General features: G+C 43.3%; 1 protein-coding gene across 1 annotated transcript in view; it reads left to right on the top strand.

Annotated features, from left to right (window-relative positions):
- PRKAG2 (protein kinase AMP-activated non-catalytic subunit gamma 2) overlaps nt 1-20,176 on the top strand; it is a 145,125-nt gene that overhangs the window by 72,647 nt on the left and 52,302 nt on the right. The window contains exon 4 of the mRNA XM_056484509.1: nt 16,972-17,186. Within this exon, the coding sequence (XP_056340484.1) occupies nt 16,972-17,186 (215 nt within the window). The remainder of the gene's footprint in view (nt 1-16,971; nt 17,187-20,176) is intronic.

The raw sequence follows: 20,176 nt of genomic DNA, 5'->3' as shown, positions 1-20,176 counted from the left end.
TAAGAAAGAAGGTTTCAATGAAATTCACTTGTTTCTGTCTGCAGCACAGACCTGTGGGGGCAACAGGGAAACCCAGGTGCCACTTGAAGTAAGGTCAAATGAGAATTTCCATTGTTCAAGTGGAATGAAATGTACAGAAGATGGAAAGCAGATGAGATCTGCAAGCTCCCTAAAGAAAGACAGCTTGTCTTCAGGAAAAACCGAATAAACAAATTCATGATTAGCCATGTTCAGACTAGAGGCATCCCATGTGTCACCATCATGATAAGCATGTGCTCTTCCATGAATTTCTGTGGCACGTTCTGTTTTGCACCTTATCTGCAAGCTGGCCTCTCACAAAGCCAAATATTTGAGCAGGAATCATGTCCATGGTGTTGGGGGGATCAGATTAGCAAGGCAGGAGTGAGCAGGAGCAGCTGAGTCAGTGGCAGAGCTGACCCCAGCAGCCTGCCAGGAACCAGGGACGGGCAGCTCCGCATTCCAGCGCGGCGCGGTGGGAACGCCGCCAGCCTGCTGCCCAGGAAAAGGCATGAATTAATGCATGGCTCTGCCGAGGAACAGGGGTGTGCTGGGGCCTCTTGGGAAGGAAGGGAATGCTCTGGTCTGTGCTTCTGTTCCCCATTCAAAGACAGCTTTTAACCCTGGGGAGCATATGAATACCGGGTTTGTAAACTGAGATGTGTAGGTTGTTATTTTGGGCTACATCTTGTGGATAGTGCTCCACATATTTGATGTAAATGGTACAATGGGTCTGGCTCCAAAAGAAATGTGTAGTTCAAGGGATAAATTGCATCTCTGTTCTCAGGGGAGTAAGAGATGCTGCTCTGGTTCAGTCTAATGCAAGCTAATTTCTGCAGAGCCCAGTATATTCTACTGCTGATGTCTTGCCTTTGTTGGGTTTTGTTTCACATGATTAATTAACCATACTGCTGCTTCCAAGCACCTGAGACCCCTTTGAAGTTGCAGTTTTATCAATTGATATGTGTTGTGCTACAGGTATAAACAGCCTTAGTGCATTAAACCAACACTTTAAGTAGTTCTACAGCCAGAAAACTTTCCTAGGGAGAAGTTCTCCCTGCTGAATCATGAATTCATGTTCTAGCAAAGTCTCCACTACCAAATGTTGGCTTTGGTCTTTAAAAATGCCTGTTGTTCTAAGCAAATGTATAACAGCTTTTAAGAGACAAAACATGCATTGCCACATGTTTGAGGCAGTTGTATTGGCAAATATAATTCTCCAGAGAGAAGAGAACTGCAGCCTAAAAGAGATCTATACAGTGATTAATAATCTGCTGTAGAAGAGCTTATTGTGAGGGCTATCTGGATATTTTTTCTCTGCAAAGGGCTCAGTATTTGTGATGGCGTAGCTGATCCGTGACCATTGCAGAGCTGAGTGGACATGTTTGTATTTCATGGCAGTTCTCCTGGGATTTGCAGAAATCTGGCTCTGTGCTTTCAGCCATCTGACCTTCCCCTCCTTTGGCAAGGGCAGCTCACCAGTGGGTGCAGCCACCAGGGAAAGAGATGGAGTGAGCACATTGTGCTCCTGCTTCTTCTTCCTCAGCAAACCTTGGGAGCAGGAGCACTGAGATCACCAGGATTCAGAGGGAAGGAAGAGATTTGTTAACAGAGTCTGGTAATCCCCAGAGGAAGATTGAAGAACATTGCAATGTCTGCATTTTCTGGAATTGTCCCTGTAACCTCCAGGAGGGAATGGAATCCCACAAGGACAGCACGTGGCTCCCAGCAAGGTCCCCATCTCTGCTAGTGATGGCATCAAAGACACACATCTTCTGCCCCTGCAACTGCATGATTATTTCAGCCTTAGACCGAACCTGAATACTGTTCACCAGGTGCTTTAGCCCTTGGATACAGGTTTTAGACCTACTTGAAAGGCTGCTGGGAGAGCCCAGAGCTGAGTAAAGGAAGGATGAAGTAGCTGTGGTTGGCTGTGAATACTCAGGCACCCTTCACTTCATATGTATTGGTGGCAGACAGTTTTCCTGTTCAGCATGTATTTCTCCTTTCTTACTTAATTTAATTGAGATAAATCCCCTGTGTCAGCCAAACCAAAGGGCTCCAAGTGTGAGAGAGGAAACCCAGCTCCCTAGGGAAGGGGAGGAGGTGAGGAAGGCAGTCGAGGGAAAGGACTGAGCCAGCTTTCCTTGATCACATTGTGGCACGTGGCTGGGAATCACAGGGTCCTGATGCCTGTCCTCCCATCTGCAGCAGCCATCCACATGTCTGTCACACTCTGACACTGGATCTGCAGCAACTGTTGCTTCAGCAGCTGCTGGCACGTACTTATCATCAGGGGTGTTGAAAACAGAGCCAGAGCAAATGTCATTAAAACTCCAGCTCTGGACACCAATGGGAGAAAAATGGGAAAGTTTTTAAGTGCAGGGTTTGGGATATTTTCTTTAGCATTTTGATTGATTACAGGTAACAACGAAATAAATTAAACAAAATATAGTTAGCAATGTGTTCTGTTGTTCCTGCATGGATTTATTTCTACTTATTTCTTGCACTCTGCCATAGTATGAAGGTGTGCAGGAGCCCTGTTACTGCTGGTGGGACACAAGGCTTGGGGAGCAAGGTCACTGATTGGTGCTGTTGTGTCTCAGCAATGAGAGTTACATAATTTTGTCCATCAGGGATCCTTTTTCCTTTTGCATATTGCTGGGGGACTCTCACAGATTGGCCTTGTTTACCTTGGCCACTTTGGTGGCTCTGGTTGATACCCGTTTGTTTCTGCAGCTCTTGCCTCCTCCTGTGGCCAGCTGTGCCCCCTGCCCTGCTCTGATTATTTTCCTTCACACTAAATAGTTTTGATTCACCGTCAGAGCCCTTTATTTTCACCATGCCTTTGTTTACTGAGATTGAGGAATGCACTCAGAGCCCAGAGTAATACAAATAATTGCAATTTTGGGGAAACTGGTCCTCCAGTTCCTGAGATCTCAAGGTTCCTGCTCTGCCTGCTTGGTACCAGCACACCCAGCTCCCATCTTGTCTTGGTTTAAAGCCACAGCCACTCTCACTGCTACTGAATACTGCACTTGAATGGAAGTCAGTGCCTTCTCCAAAAACTGTTTGCTGATTGTAAAGTTTCAGGTTTGTAATTTGGGAAATTACTTTCATACAAACTCCAGGACTTTGTGGGGTGGCAGAACTTGGCACAATTTGTGTTTGGAATAGGGCTGAGAACTCTTTTGTCATCCCTGAGGTGGATGGGGCTGAGGCAAATGCTATCACAAATCCCACACTTGGCTCCACATAGTGTGAATTCCTTGGACATAAGTTCTGCAAGGCCAGTGGCCAGCCACGTGATAGTCCAGAGATCTCAGCTGGCCTGGGCTGGTGTTCAGCTTGTACCAACCTCTGATACAGCTGAGTTGTTCCAAACTGGATTCTGTTCAAATTCTACAGAACTTCATGGATGCTTCATATTCAATCCTGTATCAAGAAAAAGCATCAGTACCAGCTGCCTTCCCCAAAATGGTGACTGAGTTGCTTTTACAGTGGTGAAACTACATCTGTTTAATCAATGCAATAGTTGGGATTTTTTTTTTTTTTTTTTTTTTAAAGAGAAAAAAAGGCTTCTTTTGGCCACTGCTCTACAGTGTGATGGAACAAGTGGTGCGAATGAGCTGCTGAAGCCCTTGTTGTTCCAAGACCCCATAAGGATAAATCTTAGGGAGCCTTATGGAGAGCCATGACCATTATTCTCTTCCATCCTGTTCTCTCTTGCAAGGAGAGCATTGCAAAAATTCCTGATGTTCTATTTGCAGTCAATCTGGAAGCTCGTGGTTAATAGGAGTTAAGGATCTCATGCTGATTCTGCAGTATCATCTGTTCTTCTGGAGGTATTGAGAACATGCCTCAGAAAAAACAGGCTCAGGAAAGCAAAGGATGTGTTATTTTTGGGAAGTGCAGTCTCCTAATCTTATGTCCTCTGAGTCTGGACTGGAAGGACTAGAAACCAGTCCCCTTTTCTAACTAGTTTTTGTAAGACCTGGCTCAGCTCATGTGCTGTCAGACACCAGCACTCATCTGGGTGACTCTTTAAAGCCAGCTGTTCTTTTACCACCTGACTCATTTGTGTTCAGTAGCAGCAGCAAACTCCCAGCAACAGCTCCCAGTGTTTTGTAAACTTGGGTAATATACAGAGGTTTACTACTTGCAGAAGTGCCTGAGAATTTGTCACAGTTTGTGGAGGCAAGTTCAATCTAAATGGCTTCCTGAGCAGGAGCCCTGGGTGTCTCAGAGATATTCAGACATTGAAATAGCAATGCACTTATCCTAGAGCTGCCTGTGCTTCGAGGAACAGGTTACAGCACTTCCATGCTTTAGCAACTGAAAGCAACCAGCTTTCCACTGCAATAGTTACTTGTTACAAAGAGAAAACAACTCATAATTTATTTTCAGGAATGAGGTCAAAACAGTGCAGCCTGGGAGGGAAGAAGTGGCGGGTGCAGCGGGTTGGTGATGAGATGAAAAGCTAAAAAGCCTTTCCCTGCTAGGTTAAATCCAGCTTTGGTCAGCAGTGACCAAAATCTTTTATCATTTGACAGTTGTTCCCGTGGCCTTTGCAGTGTTGGCTTTGCTCCCTGACATCTGAGTCAGTACTTGCATCAGCAGCCCCCTGCTCTGCTGCAGGGCTGGGCAGGCTGGCAGGGGAGCATCCGCTGGCCTGGCCAGGATCACACGTGCCCTGTGAAGAGACCTTCTGCTCTTCAGAAGGGTTCAGCTTGAATGAACTTTCTTCCAGGTTTGAAGCCCTGAACCCTGCCTGTTTCCAGCTGTCTCAGTGGGCAGGGTGGTGGTGTAGAGTTTGTAGTGATCATCTGCTCCAAGCTGAGAGCAGCATTCGAGAGGCTGTGCCAGGGCTGTCGCAGCAGCCTCACCAATTGCTCCATCTGGTCCTGGCTGGTGGAGTCATCCCTTCCCCAGGAGAGCTGTTCCTGCCCTCAGGTGCCTTCCTCACAGCCTCCTCTGAAGCTGTGTGTGCACAGATTTTCACAGGATTAAAGCCTTAACTAGAATAGCCTGCAAGTCTTCTGTGCATTTCCTTTTCTTGCCCACTGCAGAGTTACAGAAGACAGCAGGGCAGGCAGCCCACAGGCTGCTCTCTAATGCAAAGCTTTGTGAGTAATCAGTGTGGCTTTCTTACTGATCCATCTTGAGTGGGAAACACTGGGAGCAGATACTTGAGAGCTGTCAGTCCATGCTTCTTTTCTCTGGCACGTTAGCAGGTCAGAACTGCTCCTGCTATTGCTGCCCTTTTAGTATATTAACATTCACATTGTAGACACTGTGCATCTCTCATGCCCAAGATTCTGGATACTGTGTTGTCCCTAATCAGAGAGGCTGCAGACTTCAAGGAAGAGCATCTGCAAATGTACCTGCCTGGAGATGTGCCAAGTTTTATCCTGATGCAAAGGAAACACCAAACAGTCTGTTCACCTTTTGTGATTTTTATGGCTACTGGCTTTGCCTGGCTTCTGCAGCTTCCAGTGAGCCAGTCCTGCAGGTTTGCACCTGGCTGTGTGAGCAGGCATGGCTCAGCTTCCTGAGTCCAAGGACTGAAGTGATGCTGTAAAATCCCTACCCCTGGGATACCCCCCTGAGTATTAACTTGAGTGGGAAATGAGGCTGGGTTGGTGTGTCAGTGTGAACTGCCTGTCCACAGCTGGTGCTGGTGTGCAGGAATGGGATCAGAGTCTCTGGACACTTAGGGAGACACCTGCAGAAGATGAGAACTGGGGTGATGGAGAGGAGCAGAATAAAAGGGCAGGGGTAGATCTGTTTAAATACATCACATTTCCCACTGAGCCAGGGGAATCTCTGTCATGGAGGTGTCCTCTGCTCCAACAAGCCTGTTGTTGAGGTATTCATTCTCAACATGCCGAGTCCTTTTGGCTCCTAAGTTTTCATTTGCTTTATAGCAGGATGACAGCTCTAGGGGGTAGAACAAGCCAGGAATGTGACTTCATCATGTGCTGGAGGCACACTGTAATAGTGACCTGGGATGGGCTCTGGGGTGAAGCTGGGGTTGGATGACAGGGGAGGGGAAGGATTTCCTGGAGATGCAGAGTCTGACTAGCCCTTGGAAAAATGTGCTCTGACAAATGGCTCTGTGCTCTTTCCTGCCAGAGGTTTGCAGCACCACAGGCCTGGGTTTTGAGAGAAGGCATCAGCTGTAACCTGTTGGGCAGCCAAGCAAAGAAACCCAACCTGTGCATGGTTTTGGGGGCTGGTCTTGCAGGCACTCTGTTGACTTGGCAAGTGGAGGAGATAGGTCTAAATCAGCCTGCATGTTGAAAATGAAATTGCAAGAAAAAAGTCAATGTGCCAATTTCTCTAACTTATTCTTGTATGGTCAGTGTGTACTGCTCCTGAAATGGAGAGTCAGATGTGATATTTTAGCAGAAAACATGGAGGGGAGAGGAGATGGTTGGTCTGAAGAAGGAGGCAGATCAGGAGTGAAGAAAGCCTGTATGGCTGGGAAGGCACAGGCCAACCCTGTGCCATGTAGTTGGTGCAGAAACATCAGAAATGTTGCAGACAATAGAAGCACTTGGCAACAGAGATATGAAATCACACCAGGTGTCGGTTGATCCAATGCAATGAACATCACTGAAATGTTATCCTCTCCCATGAGTCTGAATTTTGTTAATGGGCAGGTAAGAAAAATAAGGTGATTGAGTTTAACTTGATAGGATCTTTGAACATCCCAAGCTGAGTTTTTGTCCATTCCATGTAACTGATATTTAACCAGGTATGAGTTTGAAATTCCCTTTAGGCTTATGTTAACAAAATAGGGATTAATTTCTCCTTGAGTAGTATGGCCCCAAGTGTTCAAGGCTGTCTTGGGCAGGTAGCACTCTTGCTAAGCCTGTTGGAGCCTTCACAGCTGTGGTGACATCAGCATCTAAAACTCTGTAGATGTATCTTCTGGTAACCCTTGGATAGCTTCTTGGGGTTCTTGCTGGCTCCATCATGAAGTCTAAATGTACAGATGTGGTATTGCTGCTCCTCAGCCTCGTTTCATTGCTGGGTATCACAACAGTACTTTATTGGTAAGAGTTTGAAGAGTCACAGCCAAAGAACAGGCTTAATTTGATTTTAATCTTACACAGTTTCTGTGCTGGGAAAAGAAAATAAGATGTAACTGATTCCTCATGTATGGGCAGTGTGGATTTGCCAGTGGTTGATAAATACATCCCAGTTCAGGGCATTGATACAGTTGTGGGTTTGGTGCATGGCTATGCAGCTGTCTTCTCTCCTTTTTCCTCCCTTGTGCCCTCAACCAGATCCTAGAAGGACAACTCTGTCCCACAGGAGAACTTGGCTATAGTTTCCTGTACACTTCCAGGGGTAAAAACCAGCAATGCCACTGTGCAAAGTGATTCTGCTTTGCTCCTGGCCCCTTTCCCACTGCTGCCTACCTGTGCCAAGAGGAGTGTTTGTGCTGTGCTGGAAAACCAGTCTGATTCAGAACTAACCAGAGGAGGCCTGAGGTTCTTTGTCATCCACATCACCTTGAGATCTAATTGTGAAAGGCAGAAGAAAGCTGGTGCTGCATGGATCATTTCAAAGGAAGGGGAGGGGAAGTTCTGTGCCCTGGTGTCTAGAGAAAGCAGCCACTTACTGTACTAATGTTCTGCTAAGAGCACCATCCAGTACCAACTAAGGCAATGGAAATTATACTACCAAGTGGCATAAGGAGCAGGAGCAGTCCCACAGCAATTTATTTTCAATCAAACAAGAGCCATGAAGTCATTAGTTATTTCTTCAGAAGGCTTTGGTCGGTGTGCTAGAGAGCCCTGTGCTGTCTCTGCCATGCCATATGTGCACAAAAAGATTAATTCCCAGGTTAGCAAGAGAGGAATTATGATGAGGCACAGGTCTGAGTCAGACACAGTGGGAAGAGGCAAATGCCACAGGCTGGAGCAATGCTTGGACTCTTGCTGAATTTTGAAAAGAGCTAGAATGAGAGATTATTCTTTCCTTTTAGTAAAAGAAGAAAAGACAGTTTTAAAAAATTAATATCAGAAGCAAAGAACTGTCAAATTATGGCTTCTTTCTTTAGCTACAGCTTTCCTGAGGATTTTGAGTACTTTGCAAATATTTAATTACTTGCACATCAGTGCCCTTGTAAATATTGGAGAAAATAAACAAAATTAAACTGTGCTGTGAGGCTGGCATTCCAGCTGTACCTCTGGTACTATTACTGGCACCTCTGGAGCTATTCTGTTCATTGCAAGAGTAGGAACCTGAGGCTAACATAATCTGATAAATTAAATAGAGAACAAGTCTTGGGGCCTAAGTCCTGAAGTCTCTGCTCTGATAGCCTTATATCCTGCTATTCCCAAACTTGGGAAACATCACAGTCTGATCACAGCCTTTAGCTGTGTGCACAGTACAGTGCACATTCCCCTGGCACCAGCCCTGGAGCTGTCATGCCTGCCCTGCAAATAGATGCCCTACTGGTCTTTATGTGCATTAATACTCTGTGTCTCGGTTACACAGCAAGTGGATGTACTGTGCAGATGAAATCACCCACAGGGATTTCAGTGGGGTTCTGCAGACTCTTATTTAGACTGTTCTTCTTGTCAGCTTGCACCTCTAATGGCGTATTTGTAAAATATGGAGCTTTTTTCTGATTCCACGGGGCATTCCTTTCCTTTAGTGTGTTACAGAAATAAGGTATGTGGTTAAGGCACTGCTTTATTGCAAGCAAATCTTTGCCTCAATTACCTCACTGGATGAACATATCATAAATCATAGGTGAAGCAACAACCTACCCAGTTCTGCAACCCCTCAATAGCTGCTTTCGAAAAGCTGATGTTTAGTGCAGAGATTAAGCATGAAATCCCTAAATGTGAAATTAAGCATCAGAGCAAGTAAGTAATGGCTTCCAAAGTTGTCTTTATATACTGTGCATGCAGCACTCCTTCTCCCACCTTTCCCCTCTGATTTTCCTCCTTTTTTCCTTTGCCTGTCAAAATGCAAACCCTTCAGGGCTGCAGCCTGTGTTTTGTGTCTGTCCATGAAGAACTCTGTGCACAGCAGGTGCTCCCAGAAGCAGAAATGAGGGGTGGTGGTGGTTGTGCTTTGGGAGCTTTGCTGTGCAAAGCCAGGGAGAGAGGCACAAAGCAGTTCTAGGAGCTCTGGCAGAGGGCAGGGTGATGGAGGGACAGGCAGTGCTGGCCACCTGTAGTAATGCTAAACAAGTCTGGGCCACAGTGACATGTCTAAACAAGTCTAAGACGTAGCCTGTATCTAGCAGCCAAACTATATTTAACTGTTTTAATCCATATTTTGCTGCCTAGTTGCTTTTCTGCAAATTTTGCTGTTTCTTCACATGTTTAGTTGTTTTTCTGTATATTTCTTAGTTTAGACCCAACGTTTATAACAAGTGCATGAGATGAGCCATTTTTAAGTGTTTTTCTGCAACTTGTTGAAACCCTTCAAGGCCACTGAAACAGAAATTGTGCTAAATCAAAAAAGAAAGAACTAAAAAACAAAATACCAAAATTAAAAGACCCAAAATAAAGGTGGGCTGCTCAGTTCTGGACAGCAAGCAATCATCATATCTGAAAAGCTCGTGCAAAGTGTGTGAACAGTATAAAAGCACCAGTCAAGAAATGCGTGATGGCGTGAACGGTAGTCTTAAAATGTATAATTAAAGCTGAAAGTAAACAATAAATTGGCTTCTGGATAATCATATTAATTTGCTGTCCAGAAGTCCCGTTTCTCCCGCAGCCACCAAAGTCTCTCCAAAGACAGGCAGCTTGCAGCTTTCTGTAATGCCAGAGGAGCATTTAGCTCAGCTTGGCTGAAAACAGAGGAAAACCTGGATAGGACAATGGAGGTTAATGTGGAAAGCGCTGTTAAATGCCCGCCTGAGCAGCCCGCCTCTTTGCTAGAATAGAAAGCAAAAGTTGTTTCACTGAGAACACAAAGTACTCAGTGAAAGTTTCAATGCCAGGTGCTGTATGAAGTAAGCAAAGGCGTCCCGCTGCAGGCGCCGTGTGGATCCATCGCTGCTGATGCGGGGCCGGGCGGGCAGCGGGTTCTGCTGTGCAGCGCTGTTTGAATGAAAAGGAGTGGTTGATTTTCATTGTAGTGACTCTTTAGATGGGTATCAGAGCGCTGCGCAGTTCGCTTTTGTTCTAACGCAGCTGCTGGCATGTCCCGTCCCATTCCGGCATCCCGGCGCTGTGTGCAGCAGGAGCCCTTCGGGACATGGTCCTGCTCTGCTCCTCCTGCTCTGCTGTCCTGGCCAAAGTGAAAAGCTGGTACCTGCAAACTTCTAGACCCGTGTGTGTGGGTGATGGATGCACAGGAGGGTGAAGCATTCTTCACTCATGTGTTTCTCGTAAAGATTCGTGCTCAAACCTCTTTCTCCTGGTTCTCCAGGATGTTCCCCCATCTCTGATAATTCATTTCTCCTCTCACTGGCGCTTGTGCTGGCAAGGCACACGTTGTCTGTGTTTTTGAGTCTTGGCCGCAGCCATCTGGTGTCTGACGAAGTCTCGGTGCTGAGTCTCTCAGTATAATTACCACGCCGAGTTAATTATTCGTGCCAGCCTAGGCACTTATTCAGTGACTACCTCAACCATTACCAGGACCTCTTCATTCATCACCTGTCAGGCTGTCCAACAGCAATGGAATGTGCATTTGGCCGTCCCAAAAAGAAGCCATTCTTTGCCATCAAGCTTGTGAGTGATTCCCTTTTCTTTGCTCTGAATTATTTGGCCGTGGTCTTTTCTCCAGTATTTGCAAGACAAAGGAGAAGCATTGGCAGAAAATTAGTAGTTAGAAGCCAGGCTGGAACTTTGCTGCCAATGAGAACTAGAAAAAGCCCATGGGGAGGGATGCTGTCCACCAAAATTTCTGATCTTGGATCTCATGTGTTTATTGCTTTATGAGCTGACATAATTTGTCAAGTCTCTTCAGATCTGACACGTACATTTAAAAAATGTAAGATAACCAATGTGTGGTTCTGGGCAAGATGGAAGATCCCCTCTCTAATCAGCATTGCAGGAGAGATCTTCAGTAAACCCCTTTAAGGACACATCATCATCTTTGTTAAAGGATACTGCCAAGAGTTTCTCCTGATCAGCCTTTCCTTGCAAAGGGGCCTTGAGATCTTCAGAAAGAAGAACAATTCTCAAAACTTTGCTAATTAAACTCTTCAGCTCTTTTCTCAGTTTTATGAGGAAAAGGTGTTACATTGCAGATTCCACAGATACAAGTGTGGTTTTAGCACATAAATAGACCACAAGTGGAGTAGAACAGGCTGAATTTTGGATACCAGTGGGGCTTTGTCCTTGGTTTTACAAAGTGAAGTAGCATCTGAAGCAAAAGCTGAAGCTTTCAGAGTCAGGTATTTCTACGGCTGAGACCACTGAAGAAGTGGTTTCCTTTACTACTACTACTTTACAAACTACTATAAATAAATCAGATTATTTTTTTTTTTAGATTTCTTTTTTTCTTTTTTAAGTTTAAAAAATATACATTTTCCTGTGAAATTTTCAGGCGTATGATGTATTAATTACTTAAGAGGTGTATTTTTATCTTCCTCTGATTCATGAAAGGATCAGAAACGTGTTTTTGGAAACAAGTAAGTTTCCCATTGAGTGGTGTACCCACTCCATGGAAAGCCATGGAGCTGTTTAAGTAAGATTGAAACAAATATGTTTGCTAGTGCAGCTGGGATAGATGCTGCTCAGCTGGAACCAGGGAGCTTGGAAGGGCTGGAAGGCCTGGCAATTATATGTATGATGCAGTGTCAATCACAAATAAACACTATAGGGTTCAAATATAGGAGCTGGAATTCTTATATGCTGGGAGGTACTTGAACTGGTGTGTAAGTGGCAATGTTAGATAAAATAGGAAATTTCCTGGGCAGTATCCATGCTATTTTTTTGGTACAATAACTCTTCAGATTTACTCTTCAGATTTAATTTACTATTTTTTAAACTCATGGGTATTTTAGAGCATTTAGTGTCAGTGTCACCAGTACTGTTTGGATGGAAACTGGCAGTAGCCATTTACCTGCTGATGGGTTCAGAGCTTTACTGCCATTAAGTGGCATTAAACCTCATTTCACATAATTTGCATTGATTTGCTTATGTGTCAGAATTAACATAGTATTGTGTCTGAAGAGTGAATCAGCTTAATGAACCAGCAGCTCAACTCAGATTCACTTGTGCTGCAGGGTACTTAAAATTCAGCAGCCACAGCCTGCCGCCTTCTCTGTTTCACTGCCAGCTGAGAATGCAAATGAAAGGACAACGTTGTCCTGGGAAAGAGTCAAGACAAAAAGTGTCACATGGAGACACTGCAAATGGAAATTCCTTTTGGGGTTTTTTTGTTTTGGTTTTTTGTTTTGTTTTGTTTTTTTTTTTTTTCTGAGAAGTTTCACTCTAAATGGTAAATTAATATGTCCCTATATATAAACTGAGAAAACTATTTTAGCCACAGCTTTACATATTAGTGTTATTATTTGCTTGATCAGGTACAAGATGAGAGAATACTGAAGTGTGATTCGTAGGAAAAGTGCAAAGAGCAATTTCATTTTCATGGCCAGTAACTCTCTCCAATTTCAGCAACTTAAACACACAAATGAAAAAGTAAAAGTTTGAGGGCAGGCTGCTGGCTCCATCCTTAGGGCCCTCAATGGGGGGGTGTGACCCTATTACTGTCACCCTGAAGCCAAACCTCTGTAAAGGAGTGTTAGAACATCCCTGAAATCCCTTGCAGCATCCTATGGGGCCAGGTGGCTCCAAAGGTTCATGGGGGCAGCAGTTGTTTTTGTTTCTGGAAAAGGGTTGATGAAAAGGGAGGCTTTGGCAGGAATCACTGGGCTGTGAGCATCCTGCCTCCCAGAAACCACCAGATGCATCCTGCCAGGTCAGGCATGAAATGTAGGTGACAGAACTCATTGTGGATGTCACCCTGGGAATGTAGGAAATGCAGGAGGGCATCCACCCTTCTTCCCCTGGGAGCACACGGACGAGAGCACAGCACTTCATCCTTTCCTGTTATGTATCAGTGGAGAGCTGGTTTGGATCAGAATGCCCAAATACATGGGTGAAAAACTTCATGCTGTGCAAAATAAGGGCTTTATTTAAGAGAAATTGTTCTCAATACCTAGAGAAACAAGTGAAGGGAGCAGCATGGGTTTTGTATGTCTGCACCAGCTGGTTCTGGGCGTGACTTGAGCCATTCCAGCAGCACTTTTTGGGGTTCTTGCATCCAACCCACGATGCATGCCTTGATCCCATCTGAAATTGCTCAAATAGGGGCACAGAACTGAGTGCTGGGCCATCCCTGAGTGCTGTCCTGTCACAGGGGAAAGGCAGCTGGAGACAGCCCCATCCTGCTCAAAGTCTAGAGCTATCTAGTTCTGTCAGGATCTCACGTACACGTTCCATGTAAAGTTGTAATATGGAAGTTGTTTTGAACCACATATTCATGTGAATCTCATGAATATTCTTATTCATATGCATAATCAGTTATGCAAATATTAGTACTTATGATTCATCAATTCAGAGACCACAGAATTATCCTCTTTTTTTGCTCTTGTTTTGTCCCAAGAAAGGTAATGTGAGAATGAATCAGAACAAAGCAAAACGCTTGGATTTTTTTCAGAACTGGACAGAGTTAATCAATAGGAAATACAAAATCTTTGACTCATCAAATGTTTTGGGTTGGAAGAGATCTTAAAGATCATCCAGTTCCAACTGCAGAGGACAAACCCTGTTGTTAGCCAGAGACAATCTGCTAGACCTTTTTCTCTCTTTTTAATTTTTTTTTCTAAAATTCTTTTGTGCTATAAAAAAAGGGACAGCTATTTAGCCTCATAACATGAAAACACCACATTTTGTTCATATTGTTACCAGAACTAGAGGCTTTGTAGCCAATGTCAAAGTTTGGCTTTCCCCCCAAATCCTACATACATACTGAATTGCTTCAGCTTCGTTATAGAAGAATCCTGAATTGTTGTCTGCTTTTCTCTGCTTAATTGTTTTAAATATATTATCCCAAATAAATTGGTTTTAGCCATGGACAGAGTTGCATCTTGTCTCTTCACTGGATTCCTTCTGCTGTAGTAGAGCAGGGCACCTACTGCATGTACAGATAACAATATATTTACACCTGTGCTGCTGTTTAGTTGTCAGTCCAGTAGGACTGAAGTTAATACAAAGTCCTGTTACTCCTGAACTGATTTTCCTCTGGAGATATATTACAGATTTTCATTCTTTGTAGATAAGACTTCATATGGTTTAGGGTGTTGGGCTGTATCACAGCAGCCAAAAATATTTTGTTGCAATGTTCATAAAAATTAAGCATTTCCTATGTGATTATGACTTCAATCTCAGTATTATACAAATGTAAATAACACAGATACCACAATAATGCAATGAGGTTGGCTTCTAAAAGATTGAAAAGCTTAATTACATTAATTTTATCTAGTACCCTGCAAAATAATTATATTTTCCCCTCCAAATCCATGCAGAAACTGAGTCAGACAAATTGGATCTCAGATATATTAGGGTGTGCCTCACAGTGAGTACTTTATGTTTGAAGTGCCTGGTTGGAACAAACAGTTCTAAGGCTCAGTGTGCTGGGGTCACAGATGCTCTTCATCCATAAAAACTCATGCCAAGTATCCAAGGCTGGCATCCAAAAGCAGATTCACCACCAGTGAACATTTTTATAGGGTGGAAACCACACTGTCTGCCCTGCCTGGGCTGCTACATGTCTGTGAGGAGGTGACAGTAGTTTTCACAGGGTGTAAGAGGTGTTATTCCCTGGTCCCATTTGATCCATGTCCCTGTGTCCTACAAATGTCCTCTGCACTTGGCAGGCCAGCCCTGCTCAGCTGCTGAGTGTGTGGTTTCTGTATGTCTGGTAAAAGCTCTTCTGGCAGAACCTCTCCTCTTCCAGAGCACTGGAAATGGTTCTTGTGGACTTGCTGAATACATTAGCACACAATGAACACATCCCAGCAGCAAGACTTGAAGATCTAATGGTGTTTTTCTCCCTTTTAGTAGTTTTCCATTTGCATCGATTACAGCTCTCTCAACCCCCAGTCTGAGCACTCAGGGAACATTTGTTCCATAAAAACCACAGAGGAGCATCTTCCCCAGAACTGCTAATTTAAATTTGTCTGTAAGCAAAACGAAACAGGCAAGTTAGGTGTCCTTTCAATCCTTAAGGAGGTGGAACACGTTCTCCAGCCCCCCTGAAATGAGCAGGGATTGAGGACATTCAAAATGCCAGGGTGGTTATTCTTGCCTCACTCCATGGCATGTCACATCTGCCAACATCTGTACCTGCCCCCAGCCCCAGTCTCCTCTGGGCCTGTGGGATTGCTGCTTGACTGGCAGAACTGCAGGGCTCCTTAAAAATCAAATTAAATGGAAGTCCAGCTGCAAGTTTGGAAAAAGACCAAAGATAGGGACTGAGTAGGGGGTCCTTTTTGTTTCCAGCAAAGCTCAAATTTATCAGTGAGAATTACGATTTTCTTTGAAAGAAATAAATACTCTGTACCACTAAACCCACTATTAATAAAACATATTAGAGCCTAATTATTTTGCAGGTTTCATGTTGAGTGACTCTATTATTATAGAGTTAAGTCTCTTATTATGCAAAAGCCATCAAGAAAGGTTGTTTTCAAAGAAGAATAATAGGTAAAGAACAGTTACCCATATTACATGTTAATTCCTTTAAATACAGAGTATGCTAACTCTTCCCCAGATATGTCAGGAGTAATAGTTTCTTCCAGTACTAGATCCCTCCCTGAATTGTTGGATGTCCAGTGTTCCAAGTCTAGGAACTTAGGAAAAAGCCCTTGGTGCAGTAATCTCTGGAGAAGCCCTGAAATCTCCCAGCAAGGAGCCAGACTTACCATGAAAATGCAACATTGTGCTCTCAAACACTCCTTTGAGTGGCCTGGGATTTTGTGCTCATTAACCTGCTCTCTTTTCATGGGCTTGAGTTCCCTTTGGATCATCTACAAAAATCTATGGGAGTACAAGAAATGAGCCAAATTCAGAGGTCTTACAGCCCACTTGAAAATACATATCCCAGTTCAGCCTCATGTTTTTATGATCTAAGTCTGTCCTGATTTATGCTGACACCAAAGAACCACCCTTGGTTTGCTGATGTACATGTAACCAGAAACACAGATGTTGGAACCTGAATTTTCTGACTGGTGGTGGATGTCTGCTGGTTCTTAAATGGGAAATAAACACAGTTCAAATCTGTTTGTTCACAATTCAGAGTTGCCCTAGGAACGTAACCAAAAATACAGCTGGGGTACATACACGTGTCAAATAAAAACAGGGTGCTCACAAGAGAAATTGTCTGCTGCTGACACTGATTTTTGGCAATAAATAAGATCAATCTTTCTCCTCAAATGCAGCTGAAAACAATTTTAGTTTGTACAAAGGCTGTACTAGAGCTTTACAGAAAGCAAACTGAGGCTTTGGAGAAATATGCCCTTTTCCTTTTTGTCTCTGCTCCGAATTGTATTTTAACTGCTGGCTGAGATACTGTTAAAATAATGAAAAAGAAGAAAAAGAAACCATTAAAGGTGTTGAGCCATGTGCCATGAGATAAAGGTAATCCTGAGACTTACAGGAGTATTAAAATGACAACAATAAAGTAATACCTGTGCTGAGTGTCATTTTAGAAATAAGCAATCAGACAGGAGGTTAATACAACACAAGCCTCCAGCACTGCCATCCTGCCACTGTGCCTCCCTGTAGTGGATCAGACAGTTCAACCAGCTTAAAGGAGTTTTAATGGCAAGGCACAGATTCCCTTCCATAAACAAGGAGGTGAGATCCCTACTTTTAGTTTGATGAAAAAGCCCAGGATTTCTGTAAAGCTGAGACCTCCCTCTGCTTTTTACCTGAACTGATCTTTGTTCATTATTGCTGTTCACAGCCTCTGGCCTCTCCTCTTCTCCATCTACCCCAACACAAGTGACCAAGCAGCCCACGTTTCCCCTTGAATCCTACAAGCATGAGCCTGAGAGACTCGAAGCACGGGTTCACTGCTCCTCGCCTCCGGACACGGGGCAGAGATTTCCTCTGCCTCCATCACAGAGTGCAGCCAAGCCTCCCATCGTGACACCAGCTCCCTGTGCTACCTCAAAACCAGTAAGTAAAGCTTGTGTCCAGTTTTGCACTGGGAAATGTGCAGGGCTGGGTGCGGGCTGTGTCTTGTGTTACAGCTGATGGACTGTAGCATACTGTGGGACATAATGAGAACAAAGCTTTATACTTCAGTTTACTTCAGATTTTGGCTGAAAGGCACTGGGAATTCAGAGATGGTGTCTCCTTTCTGATTTACTCAAATAGTAACTAATCTTTGTACTACTTTGTAATGGCTTTGGATCCCAGGGTACACTGCTGAGATGCCACCCCAGAGATGGATAAAATTTTATTTAGGATTTTCTTTTATCTCCCTTAAGAAGAGCTGATGAGAGAGTTAGCAGCCAAAGAGAGCATATAAAAAAGAAATTCACAGTCTGAGCTGCAGGGGTTCTGAGGTCCTGCTGCCTCTGGAGTCTGAGATGACTGGGACAGCTGGTGACTAATAACACAAGTTGCTATCACACCTCCTGCCCCAGCTCAGAGAGTAGAAAAAAGAGGGCAGCAGTACCAGGGCATTTATCCAGCCTCCCACATAGCAAAGGTGTCTTCATAAGAGTGGTTTCTTCAGTTCCTGGTAATGCCTGAACTCAGCAGTTCCTGGGAACACATCAGTTCCAGCCTCTGATATTCTCTAGTTGTGCATAGCTCTGTGTCTCCTCCCCTCTCCCTTGGCAGCCTGAGCCTCAGAGGCATCACTCTCCTTTTCTTTCTCCTCTGCCTTTTTGCTCCCTTTTCCTTTTGTGTTAATTCCTTCACATTATCTGTGTCTTTCCATTTCTCTGACCCATGGAACCAGCAGACCTTGATCACCAAACTACCCTGCATCTGTCTTGCCTAGCTTTTCTTCCTTTTTTCCCCCTCCAAAATATATAATCTACAGCATTTTTTAGTATCTAGAAATCTAGAACTGTAAAGGGCATACAGGTTCATGAGGTCAATTCCTCTGTTGAACAGTTACGAGTTCTGTTTCATTCCAGTTCTCAGTAATTTATTTAAAAGCAGGAAGTTTCCTCCCACTCACCCATGGGAAAGCTTTTCCAGGATCTGGACACAGTAACACAGCAACCCCAAAGCCTTTTTGCTTTTGTGTGAGGTACCTCCAGTAGCAGCAGCTGTTGTGATGCTGAAATCATTTAGGTCCCGGATCAGAGTTCATTTGCTACTTTCAAGTCACTCACACACACCCCATAAAACACCTGCCCTATTTTGGGGGCCCCTTCTGTAAAGGTTAGGAAGTCTCTGATTTTCAACATAATTTTTTCATAACTAAGGTTATAACTACTTGCTTTTATAATTAATGGCCATTTTCATTCATTGTTTGCCACATCCTGTTGTACCAGTAGCCAACCTTTGTTTTTTTTAGATCAAGCAAGCCAAACTTTCCTTACAAATTACACAAATTACAGACTTTCTGTTTTTCTGCTATGCAAAAGTAAATCATTGAAGTATTAAATAAAATAAGTCCTACATTTATAGTTAGGGAACTCCAGCAGCAACCTTTCTGCAGCCAGCTCACTGCCTTTCCATGTCAGTATATTCTTGGGATACAGAAATTACTAAACCCAAAGGTTTGTAGCATACAAAAATATTTTGAGTAGGTTTTAGTCAATCAGTCATATTATTTGCATATGAATGTGTTCATCTGTTATGTGTTATGCAGCTACAGAAGAGTCTTTTGTACCTGTTAGAATAGAAGTGAGGAAACAGCATAATCTTAGCACATTCCACTGACTGAAAGACTGAAAAGTTTGTTTTGTTTTTGATTATTTGCTGATTCAGACAACATGAAGTTGAGAAGAAGATGCCAGAATAAAGAAACAGAATTCTCAGCAGGTTTTTATGAATAGTTGTGGTTGTATATATGTATAAGAGAGAGTCTGGGGGGGTAACTCAGAATACTGAACTCAATTCTCTCCTGTTCAGAAGATACAGAAATATGTGGGATGTGTAGCACCTGATTGTCTGGTACCCTCTGTGCTCATTTATGTCTGAGAGAGTGAGTGTGCAGGGCTGCCAGTGAATCATTAGGGTTCTGGTTTACTTGGCAATAAATGTCAGCAGCCACAGAGCAGTGAGGAACAAAGCTCTGGAGGTTTAATTTTCAACAGACACTGGATAGAGAGATTAGATTTGCCATTCTCTTCTAGAAGGAAAAGCTGTTAGAGAAAAAGCCTGAGCTCCTGCAGAAGGACATGAATCTGAAGCTGATGTCCTGTATTTTGATCCCTGCAAATTATTGACCCAACATTCCTTTGCAAATACAACAGCAGTAGACAAACATTCTCTGCTTGAGTACTGTGTTTCAAACATTTCATTTATTCTGAGCTGTGTGTTAATAAATACAATATTTCACAATCATGTGCCATAAACAAATCTGTAAGAGGCAAACTCAATTTCTTCTTTGCTTACATCACTATTTAATAGCAGAACAATTTCAGTTATTTTAAAACACACTATAAATTTTATGATAAATGGTTTCATAGTGGCCATGCTGTTAGGTGATCTGTTCAATGACATGGAAGATTCTATGTTGACATCTGAAATGAGAATTGACTTTTATATACAGAGCTCTGTCAACTTAAATCTTATTTACTTATTACATTGCTTAACTGGTAATGATAATGTGTGAGACCCCAGAATTATTATAAATTATTCATGATTGCTATATATATATTGCAGCAGGAAAGAGAAATCCTTGGACTCAGACCTGGAAATATTATTAAAAAAACAAACAAACAAACAAAACAAAAAACAAAACAAACAGAAGAAAATATAACTATAGGAAGATATATAGTATCAGGACTTGGAATTAATCTTAGCCCATTTTTCTAATTAATGGCATTTGAAGCTGTTTCTGAAATTGTTTTTTACTTGTCTGAGACTTGGGTACAGAATGGTTAAATCTGCTCAGTAAGAGAGAAGACATGGAGGGAAGAATAAAAATACTTATTTCCCAGCACATGTAACCAAAACTTTTCATACTTTAGTAGCAC

Source organism: Oenanthe melanoleuca, chromosome 2, assembly GCF_029582105.1.
Source record: "Oenanthe melanoleuca isolate GR-GAL-2019-014 chromosome 2, OMel1.0, whole genome shotgun sequence".
Classification (NCBI taxonomy): Eukaryota; Metazoa; Chordata; class Aves; order Passeriformes; family Muscicapidae; genus Oenanthe; species Oenanthe melanoleuca.
The sequence above is the reverse complement of the archived record's forward strand: the minus strand, read 5'-3'. Positions and strand labels throughout refer to the sequence as shown.